At 48.4% G+C, this 21,372-nt stretch overlaps 1 protein-coding gene across 2 annotated transcripts in view; it reads right to left on the reverse strand.

The window, feature by feature from the left end:
- Nucleotides 1-1,146: 1,146 nt before the first annotated feature.
- Nucleotides 1,147-21,372, reverse strand: part of exoc6b (exocyst complex component 6B) — a 150,892-nt gene continuing 130,666 nt past the window's right edge. For both annotated transcript variants that reach the window (XM_015343850.2, XM_006629096.3), the window contains 2 exons: nt 8,641-8,753; nt 1,147-4,023 (listed from right to left, as the gene is read on the reverse strand). In XM_015343850.2, the coding sequence (XP_015199336.1) occupies nt 3,897-4,023; nt 8,641-8,753 (240 nt within the window). In that variant the 3' untranslated portion in view covers nt 1,147-3,896. The remainder of the gene's footprint in view (nt 4,024-8,640; nt 8,754-21,372) is intronic.

Here is a 21,372-nt window from a genome sequence, read left to right on the forward strand (position 1 = left end):
AGAGTGCTGGCATGCTGGCCACCACTGCCGTTTACTTTCAGCATGCTGGACAGTATTCTCCTGATGCAATGATCGCGCTCGGCCCCCGCAGCACCACGGCCAGCGGTCAGCCACCCAATCAATCCCCCGGTCTGCCGGCTTCCATGGCAACGCGGATGGGCAGGGTATCAATACCGCGGGCCAGTAAACAGCAGCACTTGCCTGGTTACCAGCAGGGTGTCGATTCCCAATCCGCAGACGGTGCCGCGCTCGCTCTGCGCCCCGGCGTTCCTGTCCCCGAGCTCGTGCGCTTCCCCGCCGTGTTCTGTACTCCGTTCCTGATTTGATCCTCTGCTTGTTCTCTCGGCTCCCGATTCCTGTCTCCTGCTGCAGTAGGAGCCTTCCTCCATTCAGGTGCTTACAGCAGTCCATTACACAGGCTGAATGAGATCTGTACTCCAGAACCCTGCTTTTCCCCGTGCACAAGAACTGGATCCGCCTTCCTGCAGCTCGTTCACAACTTCCCAAGTCCTTCTCCCTCACGACTCTCTCTTGTTCAGAGGCAGGAGACGGCTTTTCTCCCAGCGTATGAGAGTACTAAAGAACAAGATGTCCCCAGGGTCGCCATGGATTCAGTGATGCCAGCAGAAGGTCAGGCCATCATTCCCAGCTGTCTCTGGGCAGCACAATTGCGCCACCAGCGCAAAGGCCACCAGCCAGCTCTCGCCAACACAGCCTTGCGGTTCACACAACAGTGAGTTCACATGCACTGCAGGCACCCAGGAGATGCACTGGGGGTCTTCAGCTGTGAGAGCTGACTGTTCATCAGAAGGCATATAAACAGTAGCAATAGGGCAGACCGGGTGCCACACCTGCAGAGCAGGGAGAGGTGGGAAACTGCTCTGCAGACCAGGTCCCTGTGTCATTCCTGCAGAGCACAAACAACAGGAATTCTGTCTGACGGCCTTTCTGAAAAGGACAGAGTATTTAACTCCTGACACATCTGTCGGCTGGACCTGAGAGCTAAGACTGTACAGTGATTGAAGGGGAGTATTTCCCCAGAGTTTTCCAGCAGCTAACCACAGCATGCCTTTGTTTTGTGACATGAATTTTATAATAATACAACTGGAAATTTGGGAGGAACTATCAAAAATAAAGAAAAAAAAGTTTAATGTAGTTGTATGTTTATTTCAAACTTTATTAGTATCATGACACCCAGGGTAATTAGTGGTTTAATGTAGTACAAATTGCAGTCTGCCCCTGGACATTGGAAGTACATTAACAGAGAGACTTAAAACAATCCACGATCCTCCAATGTGGCAGCATGCAATGGTAATGTTTCTGCGCTGTTTCTTTGGGATCGCCTATTGTCCAGTGTGCTTCTCTGATGCAGTGGCCTTCACATCCCAGTTTTAGTTCCCTTTTATCTTTATCAGAAAGATCAATAACATTGACTCCAGGTACATCCCAGAACTGCACACCCCAAGTCCAGAATAAAAAGGCAAAAGATCACCATCAGAAATGATCAAGGCACATACACAAGTTTACCCACAGCTTCAAACAATCAATCCAAACATCTCTCTCCTCATACTGTATACTGTATGTACAAAAACAAAAGAAAAACAAACCGGTATCATAACAGATGTCCTGTCTTCTGTTGTCATCATAAGAAAAGGGAAGACAGAGTTTGAAACATCAGTAATAAAAGAAGAACTCAGAATAATCAAAATGTCTGTGACACCAAGCAAACACAAACCCCACAAGAGTCACACACTGGAAAGCTGACTTCTGGCACATATGAGCTGTGGAAGCTGTGATCTTCAGGGGGGCTAGAAATCTGGATCATATCCGAGCAGTTTTGTTCTTCGCACTCATACAGCATCCCTTTTATTTGGCTGCCTATTCTAGGCAGATATCACACAGTGCTGACTTTGAAAGAAGAGAAGGATGATAAAAATAAACTTCCAAGCTGGGAAACAATAAAAAACAGCCCTTAAATTCCAATTTTCATTGCCAGGCATCCCTTATCCTGAAGGCTACAATGCAGACCAGTGCAGAATTCCCTAATCAAGCTTTGTACCCACATTCATAGCACACACAATACAAAAATCTCAATTTTTTTTTCTTTTTGTTGCTGTGCTTGTACTTTATATACTTGTACTTGTCCCCCATCCCCTGAGTCCATCATTATCCAAGGTAAACAAATGGCACAGAGATACCCTCATGCTTGAGTTCCCAGTGCTGCAGCACAGCGGTCAGCACTGCAGGTGTGTGTCTCTCCCCCGACCCGCCGGACCTCATCCTGCTTTCCAGAGTGCCGGAGAAGCGTGGAAGAGCTGCACTTTTCCTAGTCCAGGGGAACCTACCCAGAAGCCAGTGTGCTTACAGGGAAAAAGATGTGGCCCATAAAGCCTCCAGCAAGCGGGAGTGATGGGGAGACCTCACCGACACTGAGCTAATGCAGCCTTGTCTTCAGTCCCTTCTGTCTGCTCCTTGTCAGCATGTGCTTTCAATGCCTTATAATATCTATAAATAATTACAAGATGAAGAGTGCAAAGCCAGGGCCCAGGCACTCTGCCTGTTGGTTAGACAGTGGTCCGCAGCTGGTCGTGTTGGTCTGGAAGGCAGAGGTTCAGCTCAGCGGTTCTTCTGCCCTGCCGACACGCACAACGGCTCTCTGCGTGCTGCCGTTCCCATGAGCTTCCGCTCTCCACTTACTGCCATCCTCCCAGGCCAGAGGCAGCTTTTTAAAACCTCTGAAAAGGAGTATCTCTGAAGCTTATTGACAGCAGCAGCTTTAGCACACGCTGACAGTCCAACTGCTAGCATTGAAGCAGTTTTTCAAATAAAGAAGAGAGAAAAGTTCTTATGGTTGTGCTATGCAGTATCCCTGGATTAATCAGAGAGCAAGACCTTGGCCAGCTGCAGCATGTGTTTGAGCGTGTGAGGAGGAAATGGGAATGGAATTTCACTGCACAAACAGGATAACTTGTGTGATTCCATTTTAGGACTGGGAACTATATACTGTCAGCACTTGGAAAGAAGTGCTGTAAAATTTGGGAAATATCTCTCTGCCTGATTCATCACCCAATTGATATTCTAGTTTTTCTAAATGCCAGCAGATATGTTCGTCTTCTGTTTCTTTGGCTACTTTATCAAAGATATTTGTAGGCAAGGGAGACTGCAGCATTTAAACATCATGTGCTGCTGACCTCCAAGGTGTAAATAAGGGAGTGAATATTTCAATAAGTTACTTGAACATTGAAAGTGAAATCTATACACTGTAGCACTGTTTATCATCCTGCACTACGAGCAACAATGCAATATTGCTATATAACCTTTTAATTTGAGAAGCCAAAGAACCTATGCTGAGGGCATTATGAAGATGACACTATAAAACATGCAGCCACACACGAGACAAAACATGGCACTCCCAAGGAAAAAAAAGACAACTTTGTGCTGAATGTAGAAAGCACCCAACAACACTCAAACCCAGGACCCAGCTGCCTGGTGCTCCGAGCTGACAAGGCCATACTGTGGGAAGACTGCAGTTTCGGTATTAGTCTGTACTGATTCGTACTCCTAGCAGGAGGATATCCCTCCTCAGCACGGTGCTGTAGAGGGGTACTGGGAATATCTGCTGCTGTACAAAGGTAGCGAAGAGTTTATTTCTGTTGCTCTTTCTCGTGCCGTCTGAGCAGAGCAGGGAAGCAAGCTGCGCTCACAGCATGAGTGTGCAGAGACGCAGGTCTCCGCGGGGAAGGGCCAGGGCCCCTGCGGGCCTCCAGAGGTTCAGCAGAGAGTGGATTCCAGCTCACAGAGCACCCCGGCCTCCAGAGGGCAGGAGCGGGGAGCGCTGGGGGCTCCGGGAGGAGAGACGCAGCTCCCCTGGGAACAGCAGAGGCAGGGCGGGGGGCTCAGGACTGGTGGGCTTGGATCAGGCCGCGCAGCTGCTTGACCACGGTGTCGATCAGCTTCTGCTTGTCGCGCTCGTTCTTGCGGAACTGCGCAAACACGTTGTTCTTCCGGCTCGTGTCCCTCATCCTGGGGAAAGAGGAAGAGACAGGACAGGCAGAGGAGTTAAGAGTCGGCCTCGCTGCTGGGTGGACCTCCTCCAGCCAGAGCCAATGACTGCTCCATCCCCAGCAGCACACAGACCATCGCTTTTGACCCCAGATTCCCCGCAGACTCCCCCTGGAACTACCAGCACTGACGAAGAGCTGGGGGGCAGCTTTAGCATGAGAAAACACACACAAGATTAAATTCACTTTCTGTCTGGCTTGTTGACTGCTATAGCTGATCAGTCCCATGATGCTGCGGGGCCTGAAGAGGTGAATCCTCCTGTAAAAAAGGCTGAGTGGGCAACAAGGGCATTTATTGGCCTTGTCCTTGTGTACTGCATATGCTTATCGTATGTTTCTCTGAGATGAAAATAATACTCTTACATCAGAGAGATTCTTTTACTTTTCATTTTGCCTTGTGCAGCACATGTAATCCATCCATTTTCTAACACTTTATCCCCTTCAGGGTCGCGGGGGAGCTGGAGCCTAACTCAACAAGCAACAGGCACAAGGCAGGATGCACTCTGGCCGGGACGCCAGTCTATCGCAGGGCACACACTCACACCAGAGCCAACTGTGCCAGAGGGCAATTAACCCACCAGCATGTCTTTGGACTGCAGGAGGAAAACGGAGCACCTGGAGGAAACTCACACAAACACGGGGAGAACATACAAACTCCACACAGACAGCCCACAGCCCCAGCGCTGCAAGGCATCAATGCTGACCACTGCACCACCCTGCTGCCCAGGACATGCGATCATCCTGACCAGTTAGCATGCTTCTGGCATGCGGGAGGGCATCCATGCAGACACAGGGAGAACACGCCCCTCCACACAGACACAGCCCCCCCCAGCGCAGACGTGACCCCCAGCCCCTGTCACGCAACATACTCCTCTTATCTTATATCAAGCAAACGGAATTGCTCGGCAGAGATGTGGCACTGCTGTCTCACGACAGAAACCCAGAGGCTCTCAGAATTGACCAGTTATTAAAGCCAGGAGCATTCTCCCCGAGGGACTGCAAGTCTCACTCCAGCCAAGTCTCCTGCTTCATGGGGAAAACTCATTTCAGGCCAAAAATGACACCTTTGCAGAGTAATATAGCTCATTCGTAATGGGAGCCACTGTTGAAGAGCAGAAATAACTGTGTCGTCATGGTGAATTCAGCCTGTATCAGGCAGTGAGAGAGCTCCTCCACTCTATTACTAACGCTGAACTCACACATTTAGAAGCTACAGACTGAACAGACCCGCCGCCACACAAGTGGGCACAGAAGACCCGCCGGCGGAGAGGGAAACATGAGTAACAAGTGAAAGAGAAAGGAGAGGAGCAGCAGCAGCTCGGGTTTAGGAAGCAACACGCTGGCACACACACCCAAGCCAGGAAACACAAGCACCGCTTGACTCCTGAGCCTTCTCCAGCTCTGCAGCCGAGCCGTCGTGCTTCTCCCTTCTACTTTTCAGAGTGAAACCAACCTGCTGCAATGCCCCTCTCGAGGCAAGCAGAAAGCATGCTCAGGGATCTCCACCTCACAACACAGGTTCACAGCTGGGAGCCACCTGACTGCACTTCACAATTCTATACTGCTCGTCAAGTACTTGACCTGAAAGACCATTTCAGGCACCACAGTACAGAAAATACATCACTGCTCTGAAGAGGAGCAGGCAGGTATACCCTGGGGCTCAAGTGAATATCCAGCTGGAGGAACAGAATTTTGTTGGACAGAGATTAGGAGACTAGGAGTATCAACACTTGATACAAGTATTCAAAATCCAGCCTTTCTTTAAAATGTATGGAAGTGCATTTAAAACTGAACTGGGAACTTCAGGCATTTCTTACCCAGAGTAAGTGGGAGTTGTGGGAGTCTGGAACAAGCTACCCAGCCATGTGGCTGAAGCCGATATTTTGATTTGCGGTTCTCTTCCAGCTGTTTCTTGAAACCAATTAGTTACCAACTACCAAACAGGCCAGACAGTGGAATGGCTTCTTGTCGTTTGCAGCCATTCTTGTGTTCCTATTTCCAGAGCTCTGCTAGTACTGCAACAGGGAGCAATGGAGCTGAATAAGAACTGGCAATGAAAAACTGAGACAACCGTCTGATGGGGATTCAGATTTTCTAAGAAATAAAAATGTACAGATTTAGAGAAAAATAAATTTTAATGGTGCAGAAAGCAATAATTTATGAACGAGTCCAAAGCTACTTCTCGCTGGTTTAACAAGCGAGACTAACTCATTCAGGAGCCAGGATCACAGAAGGTTTGAGCACTTTGAAAACTGGCCACAAATATGCAGGCAGACAAGCAAAACGAACACAAAACAGAAAAAGGGCCTTGAGGAAGGACAGATTAAGAGAAAAAGGCTGAAAGGACACGAAGAACGGTTAAGCAGACAGTGCCAAATCTCACAGAGCAGGCAGGCTGTAGGGAGAATACTCACGCTCTGGAAATCCTTCACAGGACGGCGAGGGTGAGAGGCAGAGAAAGAAAGAGTCAGACGGTTGTCACCAGCCCTGGGTTTCCCATGTTGTTCAAGGGAGTGTCAAATTCTCTGCAGTATTCTGTGCTGCTCTGAGCTATTGTTTCTGCTGCCAATACTCTGCGGGGTTCTGACCAGCCACCCAGCGCATCACGCGGCACGATCACACTCCACTTGGACAACAGGCGTGAGAAGACATAGCTCCTCCGGCCTGTGGGCTGCTGTACTTGTGCTCACCTCCTGGAAAGGCACAAGTGTGTTTGCAGGCTATTAAAGTAGGCCTTACCTAATTGTCTTAAATGCACACTTTTCAGCTTGAAGTGTGGGTTGCCTGATTACATGACATTATAGACACAGCCCCCATCTCAGCTTGAAAACAGCGGTGCAGCACATTTAAAAGGCAGAATGTTGAAGGCTTGTGTAGAATGGTTAAGAAATAAAAGGGTAGCGTCTTGATGCACCCATTTCCTCTGACCGGAGGTCAAGCTGGAACCAGACTAGTGGTGCCCGGCTAGTCTCCCGGTGCCAGGGTGTCACCAGCTAAGCCGAGCTGCGGGCAGGCGGGCTGGAACCCAACAGACCTACAGAGCGATCTGAAACTCAGAGCAACAGTTGGGTGGATCTATAGTGCACAAAGGCTGAGGGTAGCGCAGGGTGTCGGAAGATGGTGAAAGCAGTGACTTCGAAAAGAGATGGTCTTTTGGGGGTCAGCATAGGACCTCTCCCTGACCGAGCATGGGAGGCAGCGAGGAGACTCAGGGCGCTGGTCCAGTCTCCAGGCCCTGCTGAGTTCTTGGACCGGATTAGCTGTTCTGCGCCGGCTCGAGTCAGGCACACAATTCTCTCTCTCTCCTCCATCGTACATCTCTGAGCTTCTGCAGGCCAGACAGACATGCAACTCTGCGTCCAATACCAACCCCTGGCTCTTGGGATTCCCCCAGGTGCTGCAAGCCCCCTAACAATCAGGTGAGTTTAAGAGCACCACTGCTCTTTCAGACCCCCACACACCCACTGTTTTCATTGGCTCCCTGAACTGCACTGAGTGATCAGATTATGCATTTTCCCTACACCAGGACTTAAAATTCTGCTTTAAACAAGGCTGTGATCAGTCAAGGCTGCCTGGTAACTCTAGATACACCATGAGACAACTTTGTTCTTTGGCCAACTAGGGAGTTCAGTTCAAAAGTCTTAAATTTCAATTTTAAGAAGCACAAGAATTCTGCATTCGAACCTTCAAGGGAAGAAGCACATTAAGCTCACCTATAAATTGGCTCAGACTCTAGTTACCTAGATCAAATCCAATAACAGGAGGCCCAAAATCTCTGCACTTAGGTGTCACTTCACAATATATCTACTGTGATCTGGAAATCATCAGTATAACAGAACTGAATATTTCATTTCTTGACCACTTTTCCCTTCAACACAGGTGTTTTGCAGGTGATGGATTAAAGTCCTCTGGGACCGGAATTCAGTGCCCCAGATCTACTCTGAGATCTGACTCTCCTAGACTTACTTTTTAAATACTGTTTCATGTCATTTGAACTTTTGTTACTCCCAGTGATTTTCATGACCTCCAGTTTAGTGTGGCTGTGTTCACAGCAGGGATTTCTCTAGGCCAAATGAGCCAATTACTAAATACAGCACCAGGAGCAAACTGCTGAGAGGTGTGGTTTCAGGGAACAGAACCAATTTGTTGCCTTTGGGATGGAGCCAGAGCCAGGGAGAGGACAGAGGAAGATTTTGTCATCTCATCTGCCAAAAATGGAGGCATTTTTCTCTGCATTTCCTCTGCAGTGTGCCAGACTCCAAATATCTTCCTCATTGCAGTAATAACTCAGATAGCCAACATTATTTTATTTTCTTGTGTCCACAAGACTGCAATTCTGGGCATGCTTCTCACTTACCCACAATCACCTGATCGGCTACCCACTGTTCTTCTTTGATTTGAAATTGATTTTTTCTGTTGTCACAGCCATTCGTGATTTCAGCGCTGTGCTCAGGAACCCATCATACTCAGACTGGCATGCTGTATCTCTGCCAAGGAGAGCTTCAGCCCCCGTCAGCCACGCTGGCACTGAGGCCCCCCGTCACTGCCCAGTGTCAGGTGTGTTTCTGGGGATACTCACTTCTCCAGCAGGGCCAGGGCGGTGTGGGGGTTCACCCGCAGGTATTTGCAATTGGGGCGCCCATAGTCAGCCAGGTACGTGGACCAATCCCACTGAGTGAAGAGGTCCAGGAGCTGAGACGAAATGACAAACGACAAAGAAGAGCAACCAGTTAGCTGCGGGCCATGGGCAGTGGGGCTACATGTGCCTGTGTGCCTCAGCTTGCAGGTCATGTCAGACACGGTCCTGAGGGTCTCAAGGGGCTGTCTTCCAGGCTCCCGGACCCGCTCTGCCTCCAAAGGGCAGGCGGAGACCAGAGCGTCGCGCACCTCTCTCTGCCCCCTCCCAAGGTCTGGACCGTGCTGGCCGAGGGCTGACCCTACACTCGAATATTTCCCCATTACAGCCTCCTACTCTGAAATCACTGCCAATCTCACAAATAAACAGTTTAAACCCTAACAAACAACGAGAGGGGGAGAGAGAGACCAAAAGAGTTATCCAGCGAGGGATAATTACAGGGAAAGGAGAAGGAGCACTCAGAGGCAATGACCGGTTTAAATGGTCCGTTTTGCCAACCAAAGGAAATTCTTGTATCCCTCCTGATTATCTTCAACAGCAGTTTAGCAAGGTCAGGCCATGTTTCCCAGAAGCTCAGGGCTTGACCTACAACTCCCTGTAGCTCCTCTGGGCTGCTGAGTGGCAGCTGGACCCTCTAATGAAAGCAGTCCTGAAGTTCAGCGCTGCCTTTACAATGTGAGCTGCTCTAGGGCACACTGTACGCATCGTGGACTGTTTTCACAAAACAAGCTATTGCACATTTCAGCACAGGGTTTAAAATCAGAGCACAATTCAAACAAGTCAACAAGGGGGCAACAACTGAATGAGCAACAGGCCATAATAATGAGGGCATCCTGTATATATCTGTATGTCATATGGGCTGACCTCTGTCTCACCCCTGCCTTCACCTCTCCCTGAACTTCCACTTTGTCTCTGTTTCCAGGCTCACCTTGCGCTGAACCCAGCTGTTATCGCTGAACACACGCTGAACAAACAGCACTAAACCTCGTAAGGACGCAAGGGACAGGAGAGAGGAGGGGGTGGGTGTGGAGAGGGGATTATTACTTCCTCTTATTCTTCCAAAAAAAAAGTCGGAGGTATAAAATTGCAAAGCTTTGTGTTCTGCCAGGATTAGAGCTTTCAATTGTCTCTTTTCCAGTTCAGTTACTTGGTACCAGAACGCTTGGGAATTTAACAAAATGTGCAAAACGATTAAGATGACTCAAGTTAGAAGCATTTTTTAATCCAGATTTTACAAAAATAATGCATGAATCAGTTTTCATTGATGTTTACTGTTAACACTAAAAGGTCCATGACTGTGACCTTTGTGAATTAAAAAGAATTGAAAAGAAGTGAAGCAAGCCGATTAAAATGTTATAAAATCTGTGGAAATTCTGAATGGCTTTTCCCAGGAATAGACTACGAAACATTACAGCACAGGGCAATGAAAATCAGTTATTAACTGTCTTTGACAAGTGTCTTTGGGTCTTGCTTTCTTCAGTCCGGTGTTGGTTTAAATGGCAAATCTGTTTCTTATCGCATTAAACTTGCAGCTCTAGTAACCCAGTGCTGCTCAGCTCGTGTCCAGGAGAAACTGTCTTTTCTGGGTGTTTCTCCAGCCAAGCTCTCATCACAGGCTGACTGATTTCAGTTTCCCGTTTAGGGGCACATCTGTCAGTTTGCTCTTTGCAAGCAGCTGTTAAAATGTGGAATGGTATTCAGGACTAGTATCGGCCTGTATCAATCTGTATCTGAGGCTGAGCTGCCCTCATCAGGTGTTCTGTAGGAAACAGATCGATTGGACCTCGCAAACACATTATGACAATGGCTGAAACAGTGCCATGTTCACCTGTGTTTCATAGAACACCTGTTAAGAGCCGTTTCGTCAGAAATAAAGGGGATCGAGGAGATGCTGCTTCAAGTTCCATGTTCAGTTGTTGGAAGCAGTGCCCTTGAAATGAGATATGTGCAAAACTCAGGACTGAGTGCAGAAACAAGATAACCCTTAAGTCTAAACACGCCAGCAGATCAATTAATGTCAAGAATCCGCATGGGAGATTTAGAGCTCAGCTGGAATGAAAACCAGCTGACACGGTGTTCCTCCAGGACTAGGGATTGAAACCGTTAGCCTTACTGTTGCATGCAACAGCATCACAATCACTCCCTGTGACAGGGTGCAGTTCCGTGGACTGCCTCTGCCCTCTGCCCTTCCACCTGTTCAGTCCTCTGGTATTGGTTCGGAAAGTTACAAATGATAGCCGACACATCTGTCCATTTTGCTTCACTGGTTGCCAATAATTCATTAAAGCTCATCGGACCCTCTTTCTCAAAAAGAACTCCAGTTAAACCAGATCCATTCTGCCTTTAAAAAAGTGCCTTTTGTTCCCCAAAACTGCTGTTCCTTAATTTCCATTTAGATCACGTGCATTCCGTGCAAACTCTGTGTTTTTCTGTCACTGCCTATTAAAGAAATGACAACAGCTCAACAGAGCTGCTCAAAAGGTGTTTCGAGTTTCAGTTCAACTAGCTGCCTGAGGGAGGCAGGAATAGGAATTATGTTGTTTCTTCTCACTCACTGAAAGAATGTGCATGTGTTGCTCCACTTCGTAAGACAAGACCAAAGAAAGAGAAGACAAATAGGTACCTGCTCCTGCAGAAACACTGAAACCGGGCTTGAAGGCTCCTTATCAGAGCCCAGTCTGACGAGAACAGGTCTCGAAACATTTGCTCCCCAGACTGAAGCTCATTCTCAAGCATTCTAAGGTGTCACACCAGCTGTTAACCCACAGTGCACCCACACCACTGCAGTAGCGGTGTCGTACAAGGATGTAAACACTCCAGGTCAGGATCAGAAGGGGGAAATTAAAACGCTGAGCTAATTTCCTAAGAAAAGCAATAGTATTCCTCAGTTTTAGGGAGCAATGATGCAGCCGTAAGTTGCCACTTTATACATTTTAACTTCTGAACTGCGTTTGTTTTACACGTTGGGAACATTTTTTCCTGTTCACAGGGTCTGAACCTGGACATCTGATGGAACAAAGACAAACCGCAGGAAGATGGTTACATTTTTGGCTCCTAAGACAGCATGCAGCTAGGAGCCATTCACTAGTTACTGAAGCCTCTCGCACCTGGAGCTCAAATCCAGCTACTGTTTCTTCAGGAAGATAGCGCTCCCGCTGCTCAGCACTTTGATCCATTTCAGGATTTACACACTGCAGGCCATGGGACAAATATGCAATTGAGCTTATTTTAACCAAATAGATCCTTCAAAACACACAAGAAATAAAAAAACAAACATAAAACATCCAGCCCCTCAAGGCAGCTTAGACAGAAGAGCCCTCAGCTTGAAAACCATTGACTGGACCAAAGGCCAATGGAATGAGTTTTATCTTCATCACAGTGCTCAGTGCAGGGATGAGAAGAGCAGCTATTCTCCAAGGTTTAAAAACAAACCCGAGAGGGTCCTCTGCTCTCAGCCCCTTCATGAACATCATGCCCAAGCTGATGACTGGGGTACAGCAGTGTAAGGGGCAGGGCTGTGTCTGTTGCTGGACAGTGACCGGTAGTATCTGCTCCAGACACAGCACAGTGACCTGTCCAGGACATTGCACAGAAATGGAAAAGAATCATACTAACTGATAATAACTGAAACTTCACAGCGCGGTAGAAACTGGAACTGGGAAGACCCTTGCTCCTGGTTCCACTCTTGCTCCACTCTGTACAAGCTGCTAACCCCAGCCTTGAACTCTGAAGCAATACACTCTCAAATGACTCCGGCATTCTTTTCCAGCCTCACCTTTGGATGGCCTCTAGGTGCTACATTGTTTTCTACATTCTCTGGCACAGAGCAGCCTGCCTGGGGTTTTCTGTGAACTACTGGCGAGATGGTGAAAACAAGAATGATAATGATTTTAAAAAAACAACGACATAAGAATAACAGAAATAATTACCCCCATTCAGACTAGCTGCCCATGAGATCAGTGGTGTGGAGGAAGGGCTCAGATATTCATATTAGATGTCCAAGGAGAGCTGTCAACCCCCCAGGGCAGAGCGTCCTGGCACAGCACCATTAACCCTCCCAACCCCAGGGAAAAGACAGGAGCTGATGGCTTCACATGCCTTAAGTGCAAAAAAACCGAACTCATAAATCGAGATACCTTGTTCACTTAAACACCTCCAGCTGCTTTGCACTCTTAAAGAGACAGTAAAACCTGGATCCACAAGCGGTTACACAGCTGCTCACGTATGCTAACATATGGTATTCCTACTTGAGACAGACTTAACTCTGCTGCACTTAATGCTCGCATAGGGACCTGACTCGAATATTCAACAATCTCAAAAGCGCTGAAAAAGTCAACCCAGCGGACTTCTTCAGAATCAACAGTGAAACATGAACCAGAGCACATACTGTAAGTGAAAACTACTAACCACTAGCTCCTGGGCCCAATCACACAAGCTAGAATGATCTGAATGGCTTCCACTCATTTGTAACCTCTCTTACGGGTCAAAAACAATTCCAGCATTTGAATTTAACACGAGCCTGGGATAAGAGAATCCCCATGGTTAGCCATGCAGAGAGCAGTCAGCTGTCTGTCTGGAGTCGCATTCTCCCCTGGTACTAGCCTGGGCACAGGGCTTTCTGATCCTCTGGCAGGAGGATGTGATGGGACTGCTCACAGGCCTTGACTAACCTGAAAGAACAGCCACCCTGCACACGCTCAGCCCTGTGTGTTCAGGACCCCTCCCCGGGCCCGTCCGGCACCACAGTGCCCCGCCGCTGGTGCGGGCGGAGATCACAGGCGAAGCTCCTGCAGGACCCCAGCTTCACGATGAAGAAGTTCAGAACAGCAAGGCTGCTGCTGATGAGCGGAGGGCCGTGTTTCGCACCAACAAAATGAGTAAGACTTCCTAGAATTGAAGCCCCCGGCGACTCATTTAAGGGGAGCCCTTTCCAGTGGAATTTCGCCCTCACACAGTTTATGGTAAGTCATCGGGGAAAAGCAATTGCCCAAGAGGAATCAACAACTGAAAATCCACTGCCGTGCGGAAGAGAAAACAGGACATACCACAAGAACGCAAGAGGTCCTGCTCAGTAACCAAAAGCCGCTTGACAGATGTCTGACAGGGCGAGGAGGTCAAGGGCTTGGGCATCCCAAATAACGACTGAGAGCAGAAAGATCAAACCTGTCAGTTTTTACATGAGAGAGAACCTGGCGGCAATTATTATTAGGCTGTAAAAATGATTTAATTAGCAAAAAAAGGAAAACAGTGCAAATGATATGTCTGGGGTAACATAATCTGACAACCACAGACCACAGACCTGCTCTGCATCAGGAACACAAGAAAAGTCACAAACCAGAGGCCCCCTCAGATTTGGCCCATCTATCCCACTGAGTACTTAGCAGCTAAATGATCTGATCTCATCCAGCTGTTTCTTACCAGAAGCTACAGTAGAGCCTTCAACAACAAGGCTAGGTAGCCTCTCAATGTTAATGTGGGAGCATTATCACACAAATCTTTGACTAACAAAGTTCCTCCTATTTTTAAATGGCCTTCCACACAGTTTCTACTTGTACCCTCTGTTTTGTGTTAATTCTGAAGAAATCCCCTGGGCCGGCACTGTCAATGTCTGTGAGGATTTTGAATACTTATATTAGAGGAAGTTAGAGACACTTCACCATCATAGGACATCAGGCCAGCAGGATATACTGTTTAATAGCAATGGGGTGTGTTTGTATAGCGCTTTTCACCCCCAGAGGTCCCAAAGTGCCTACATATATAGTAAGAGAGGAACGCTCCACTCTCTCCAGACCACTCCGGGTGACAGACATTACCTACCAGCAGCTCAGGTGAAGAAATGAGAACATATTTCACCAACAGATTCAATAGGGGTACCAATCCCAAGATTCAATAGGGCTTTTCTGGAAGTCACACTGATTAGGCTCAAAGTCTAACGCTCCTACTGTTCAACGCTGTGCAAGGAATCTTAAATGGCCAACTAGTGAGGAGCTCAGTTTGGAGCCTCGTTCCATGGATGGCCCTTCCTGCAGTGTCCCAGGTCACCATTCCACACCAATGGATTACAGATTCTTGTACAGAGGGAGGAGCACCACCTACTGGTCTACCTGAACCCCTTACAGCAAACCCTGGTTTCCTTAAGTGGTCTCCCATCTCAGTTCCCACCATAACCTGCCTGGCTTCGCTTCTGAGATCTGATTAACTCAGGCTACAAGGTAGATCAATGCAGTTAATATCTGACCCTCCTACAACTTAGACCAAGAAGGAGAGAACGCGAGAGACAGATTAAATCTTCTATAGCTCAATGCTAAAGAGTGTTACAGTGCAGATAAAACTGAAATCCATTGTGATTAGAGGGGCGTGCATCAGTGCTTAGGAGCACTACACACAGCGACTTCATCACCGTGCTGGGAGATTGGACTGCTGATCCACCAGATTGGGCTCTGCTCATCAGGCAGTGTAGCAGTATGGTGCACAGTTCTCTCCAGATTTAATATCATTCATACCCCAATGAAACAGGGAGCAATTTTGAAATAGGGAGAAAACATAATGTATTATTTCTTATTATGTTATGTTTTAATAGGTGTTGGAACATGAGAAATATAACTTTTCACTGTGCAATGTTTTTATGATCACTGTATAACATTTTTAGATTGTTTTTTATTTAATCTGTAACTCATGGTTAAATGATTTTTGCTACAGTTTCACTGGGGGATACATATCTGTACTGCACTGTACAATTCCTTGCCAGAGCAAAAAGATACATTTTGCTGCCCCTAACAGAAAGGATGCAAAAATGCATTTTACTCTGTACTGCGCAGCACACAAAGATTCCGTTCTTATTGAGCATCATTCATCAACCAGTTTCAACTCTGAAAGGAGGACATTAGACATCTTAAAGAACAGAATCTTCTGGGTAGAGATTTAATGTTCACTAACGTCAATAGAGAAAATAGCTACTTCATCACACTGTCTACACCCTCTATTAACATGCTCAGAAGTGAAAACGAGGCTTGTTCTTTCCTCAAATAAGAGTGTCACCATTCGGTTTTGTGGTATCACAGAATCTAGTCAAGAGTCATACTTTCTTGAAGACCAAACACTTCATTAGTTGTGCTTCATGTACCCTGTGCGATGGGGTTTGAATCATCAAGGGATCCTGCTGGCAGGAGTAACCCTGGCTTATCCAGGTGTGTGTACCACAACTGGAAAGGGAACCGGGAATCACGAGTGGGGCAGCTCTGCTCCTCCACACTGCTCTCCCCTGGTCGTCCCTGATGTCCACTTTCACACAGGGTGTGTGCACCTAAACACCAAGCCAAGTGTGTACAGCAGACACTGATTCACTCTTTCCCTAGAGAAACAGTGTGAGGAAAACCCTTGAATTAGGAACAAATTCATAATACTTAAAGGAGTTCAACTAAATGTTCCTCTCTTGCTTAGTAAGGTAAGGTCAAAGCTGCCTCTATCCAGGGTGAGATCCTAGAAGGACAGTGAAAGATCTAAAGACATTCTCAGAGCTTCTCCTCAGCCTACAGCGACCAGACGTTTGGTAAACAAGAACAGAACTGACTGTCATTTCTCCAGAAACGTAAATTACAATGACCTGAACATCCCCGTAAGAAATTCTAGGATTTGCTAGAAAGTGTAAGAAGGCTGTTATATTACTAGAGCACACATGCGCTCTTGCTTGCATCTCCATATCCTCTTCTTTTTGAGCACAGGGAATCAAGCCATCTATTTCTGTCATCTTTAATCTGCTGACCGAGCTGGGAGAAGGACTCCACTACTTTGTAGCACTGAGGCCAGCCGGGAAGAACATTTCCATTAAGGTGAAGAGGAGGTCTGACACCCTTCTCCGAACTCCACTCTCCCTGTGCAAACCGAGAGCGTCTGGGCTTGAAGCTCAGATTCGCCTCCTCCGCCCACCTCACACACTCCAGCACAACTCCTCCCTGGCTGTGTCACGGCGACCCCTGGCCAGCACGGCTGCGAGTCAGGCGGGCTGCCCTCCAGCTGACCTCTCGCTGGCCGCCGCAGAAGCAGCACCCTGCGCCTGCCAGCGAGCCCGACTGAGGCGCAGGAGACGATCGGACAAAGCTCTGCGGCCTTTGGAATTTCTGGACACTCAAACCCAAAAGACAATGCTACACAAAGACCAAAAGTGTGAAACGAAATATCACGACAACGAAAACCAAGTCTGGTAACACGAGGACTGACGAGTAATTTTACGCAATTTTCATAAGAGTTAAGCAAATGTAACTATTTCTAAAAAGAGTATGAATCTCTTCCTGTTGGAGGTCCTATTGTTGGGCCGTCCGAGTGACTCCGCCAGTAAAGGAACCTGGTCAGATGCAGGCTGGGCTCTGTGATCACGGTTCAAGCCACCTGGGTCAAATCTCTGTGCCAACTACAACTGAGACTCTCCGTCCAAGGGCATGATGGGATTAGCTGACCAGTGCCCTGGGTATCCCCTTGTGCTTTTGCATGCATGTGATGATGTCAGTCAGAGACGTTCCTCTCCTCCAATGAGCGCTGACTGTGCTGCACGAGCCGGTGCTACCTGTCAGAGACTTGTCTCTCCTCCTACCGGTGCCGACGGTGTTGCACATGGTGATGCTATCTGTCAGTGACATGCCTCTCCTCCAATCAGAGCGAACCGCTAGTAGATGGTGGTGCTATCTCTGAGTGACAAAGAGCCTGTCCTCCAATCAGTGCTGAACGTGCTGCACAAGGCGGTGCTACCTGTGAGGACGTGCCTCTCCTCCCTCCACTCAGCATCGACCATGTTGCACAAGGTGATACTATCTTGCACAAGGAGATGCTATCTGTGAGTGATATGCCTCTCCTCCAATCAGCGCCAAACTGACTCCATGAGGTGGGTGGTGCTACTTGTCAGTGACGCGCCTCTCCTCCAATCAGCGCCGAACGTACTGCATGAGCCGGTGTTACTTGTGAGGGATATGCCTCTTCTCCAAAATCAATATCAAGGGTATAACATAAAAATAAATGGTAATGAGAAATGCATTTAAAAAAGAAGCGTCGTTGGCGACTCCGTGTCCTGGTAAGGCTGGGGAGGAGCTGTCCTGTGGAGAGGCTTAGGGACAGAAGCAGGGACTGCTATCACTCAGAGCAAGAGCGGTGCAGGGTGACTACGATAAGGGCTATCTGCCCCGGGACAAGGCAAGAATTTCCCATGGCACACCCAGAACTGCCCTAATGAACACATGGTGACCCTGCTACGTTAGTGCAAGGGTTATCCAAAGGTTATCGGAACTAAACCTTTGAAGGTCAGTCCCATTCAGGGAGCTTTCCTGCACCACCGCCCAACACCCCAGCTCTTGTCAGCAGATCCCCGGCTCCTGTGCTGGCTGGTGCTGCAGCGTGGGACCCAGCTCAGCTCCGATCACAGGCCCTTCCTCTTCGGCTGGCGCGCAGAGAACAGTCACGCTGATCTGCACTGAAAGCAGAACGATAGCCAGGGAGTTCTCAGGGAAACAGGCTGGGTTTGTTCAGCCTCTCAAAACACCTGGAAAACATCTCCTTTGTTCCTTTCAATTCCATGGCATTGAGATCTGGCACAAAACAAACATCTTGTCAGTGTCTTAAAATCCTTCTTCATATCTGGGCTTTTGTTAGCTGCACAAAGACAAACAGGTACATGTCTGAACACTGCACTGAAGTCTGCTCCATTTAGCAAAGAGCCATCATCTCAGTTAAAACAAGCTGAGACATTTTAAAGATACCATTGAAAAAATACTTTACAAATGGGAGAATAAATACTATGTTTCATAAGCATCATTGTTGCATTATTTAAGGTACAAACGATTTAAAGATATCATGTGCAGCAGTTTGCAATGGCTTTAAAAAATTTTTGCATTTTTTTTCATACAAATACAGCAATTCGTTACACAATGGTTCACGTTAGTGTGGAACAAATTACTAAGCCATGTTGAACATGATGACTTGAGGGAGGTTTCGAGAAACAGCTGGATGAGATTGTAGAATCAATAACTTATGAAACAAATGTCTGAGCCTGATAGACACAGTGACCTGTGTAAACCATCTCCTGCAGCCCAGGGAACACACATTGATCACCCTGTGGAGGAGAGCAGGCACGCTGTGTCCGTGTCAGGACTCTGGGACTGGTCCAGCACCAGGGTCTGTCTGCATGACCGTGTCGACAGTCAGCGTCTCCCACAGGGGACACCCGGCCTTCAGTGGAAGTGATCCAGGCCGCCGCCGCTGATGAAGAGGAGGAGAGCGCGGAGAGAGAGAAAGCCCCTGCCGGCCCCTCGGTGTGAGATCACCGCCAGTGTAACACAAGAAGCCGAGCTCGAAGTGCCAGCGAGCTCTGCCAGCCTGAGAGAGCGATCGGCGCTCCTGGGTCTCCCCTTTCTAACGATTGACACTTGCACTCAGGGATTAGATGATACGCAGCTATTAGCTGTCCGCCCCCCGAAGAGTGCGCAGCCGGGCTCTGCAGACGGGAATGGGGTCGGATAACGTTACAGCTCCAGGGAACACCGCTGTCTTTCAGGAGAGGATCAACACATCACTCAGCCGGGGGGGCCTGCTGGCGTGCCGACCCTCGCTTCCAACGCTCCCGATTCCGAGGATCCGAGCACCGGAGAGGCGCGGGATCCAGCGCTTCCGGGCGTGAAGCGCTGGGAGCCCGGGGAGAGGAAGGCGGGGGTGCACTGCTGTGGTGGAAGATGTCCTGCCATGAGACCCTTCCTGTGCTGCACTGGACTGTAATGAGACCAGAACCCACAGAGGTTATCTGAGCAGCTCAGGCTGCCCGCTTTCCCTGAGCTCATCTCTCAGCAGCAGCAAAACACCCTCCTAGCAATTCGAACCCCACACGATGAACGTCTGGCGTCTTCTCAAACGCTGCGCACACTTTCAGTAGCCCCAAGGCCGTGTCCCCGAGAAGCAGAGCGCTCTCAGAAAGACACAGGGGTGCACTCCCAACAGTGCCATTCTTCACCCATGACGGTTCACAGGCTGAAGCTCCCATTTTCACACACGGGGGGGGCTGGAGCTGCCACACATATTTAAGATAACAAGTCATAAAGTGAGCTGAAGCAAGCAAAACGGAAACTTGCACTCTGTCCTTTCACTCTCCTGGGCTGAGTGCTGAACCTGCAAACGAAAACCATGAGGCACTTTTGTCCCAGATTTAACAACCAGCTCAGTGGTTTACAGTATGTATTGTTTTGCTTTTAATATTTGAATATGAAGTTAATTTTCTAGGTAGTTTCTTTCATTCTAAGAGCTAAAACCTGTACTTGACAAGGGAATTTGCTCTCGATACTGCTTTTTCACTGCTTATCACTAAATCCCTTGGTTTTCCGTCACATTAATCGGCTGTGTTGCACTCTACCACACCAAGAGCCACCACCTTCTGACAGCCACAGTCCAAACTACCCTCTCAGAACCAGGCCTGGGAAACATGGAAGAGATCTACTGTGGCACAATGAACATAAATACAACAAGAACACAGCACCCGGTGCAGAACAGAGCAGACACAAGGAGCGTAGGTACAGTCAGACGGCCGTGTCACATCACGCACACGCTGGTGCACATGGGCGACATTGCTGCTACAGCTTCAGAAATCCAGACAGTTCCACAACTGTATGTCTCCAAAGCTCAATTTAAAACGAATTGTCTCTGCTGATAAAAATTGCTACCAATCAAGACTGGGGAAAAAAACACTTGTTGCGTACTAATTTATTGTGTTATATGTCTGATTTTGCTTGGGGCTGGTCTGACTGGCATGCTGAAGAGGTACACATGAGACTTCTCAGACCACTCAGGTGCCTGGACCAGCCCTGGGGCTGTGTCTCTCGGAGAAACTCCCTCAGTCTCGCCAAATCACTCCCAAGGGCTTCGATATTAACACCCTGCCCCCGACTGCCTCGCGCCAGGTCCTATCGTGCCTTGCTCATTTGGGAAGGGCAATCAAACCCTGTAAATAAAGTCTCTCTAATCAGGCTGGCCCGTCAGCACCTCCCCTGTCCCACATGGGCAGGAGGCCTGACTGCCACGAGGGCACAGCTCCGAGAGAGCGGGGCCTGTCCTGAGCTGAAGCAGAGCAGAGGAATCTCACCCACGGACGCACCAAGACCTACACAGACGCCAAGGAAAGCCATACTCTTCCTCTGAGGTCCGTACGTTTTATTGGATTTACAAGATGGGAATTTGACCAAGATTCAGGGGACACTAGTTTTAAAGGAGTGCTATTATGTGTACTAGCAGCACAAGGGAGAAATTCATGGTTAGATCTCAAAGCGGCCTTAAACCCCATATTGTTCTAAAGAGAAGGGGTGTGAACCCCAGTCTCCTATCTACATTCTAGCCTGGGTTTGAGAAAACAGACCTCCCTAAAGCTCCCCCTTTATAAATGTGAAGCAGTTTCTCACTCCTCTCTCAGATCTGTTGTACAGTGGCTCTGCTGGTGTAGAACTTCTGCTGTGTGTCTCCCAAGTGGGGCTGCTGGTGCAGAATGATCAATGTGTGTCTCTCAGGTGGGGCTGCTGGTGCAGAATGATCACTGTGTGTCTCTCAGGTGGGGCTGCTGGTGCAGAATGATCACTATGTGTCTTTCAGTTGGGGCTGCTGGTGCAGAATGATCACTGTGTGTCTCCCAGGTGGGGCTGCTGGTGCAGAATGATC

Source organism: Lepisosteus oculatus, chromosome 1 (assembly GCF_040954835.1).
Source record: "Lepisosteus oculatus isolate fLepOcu1 chromosome 1, fLepOcu1.hap2, whole genome shotgun sequence".
Taxonomy (NCBI): domain Eukaryota; kingdom Metazoa; phylum Chordata; class Actinopteri; order Semionotiformes; family Lepisosteidae; genus Lepisosteus; species Lepisosteus oculatus.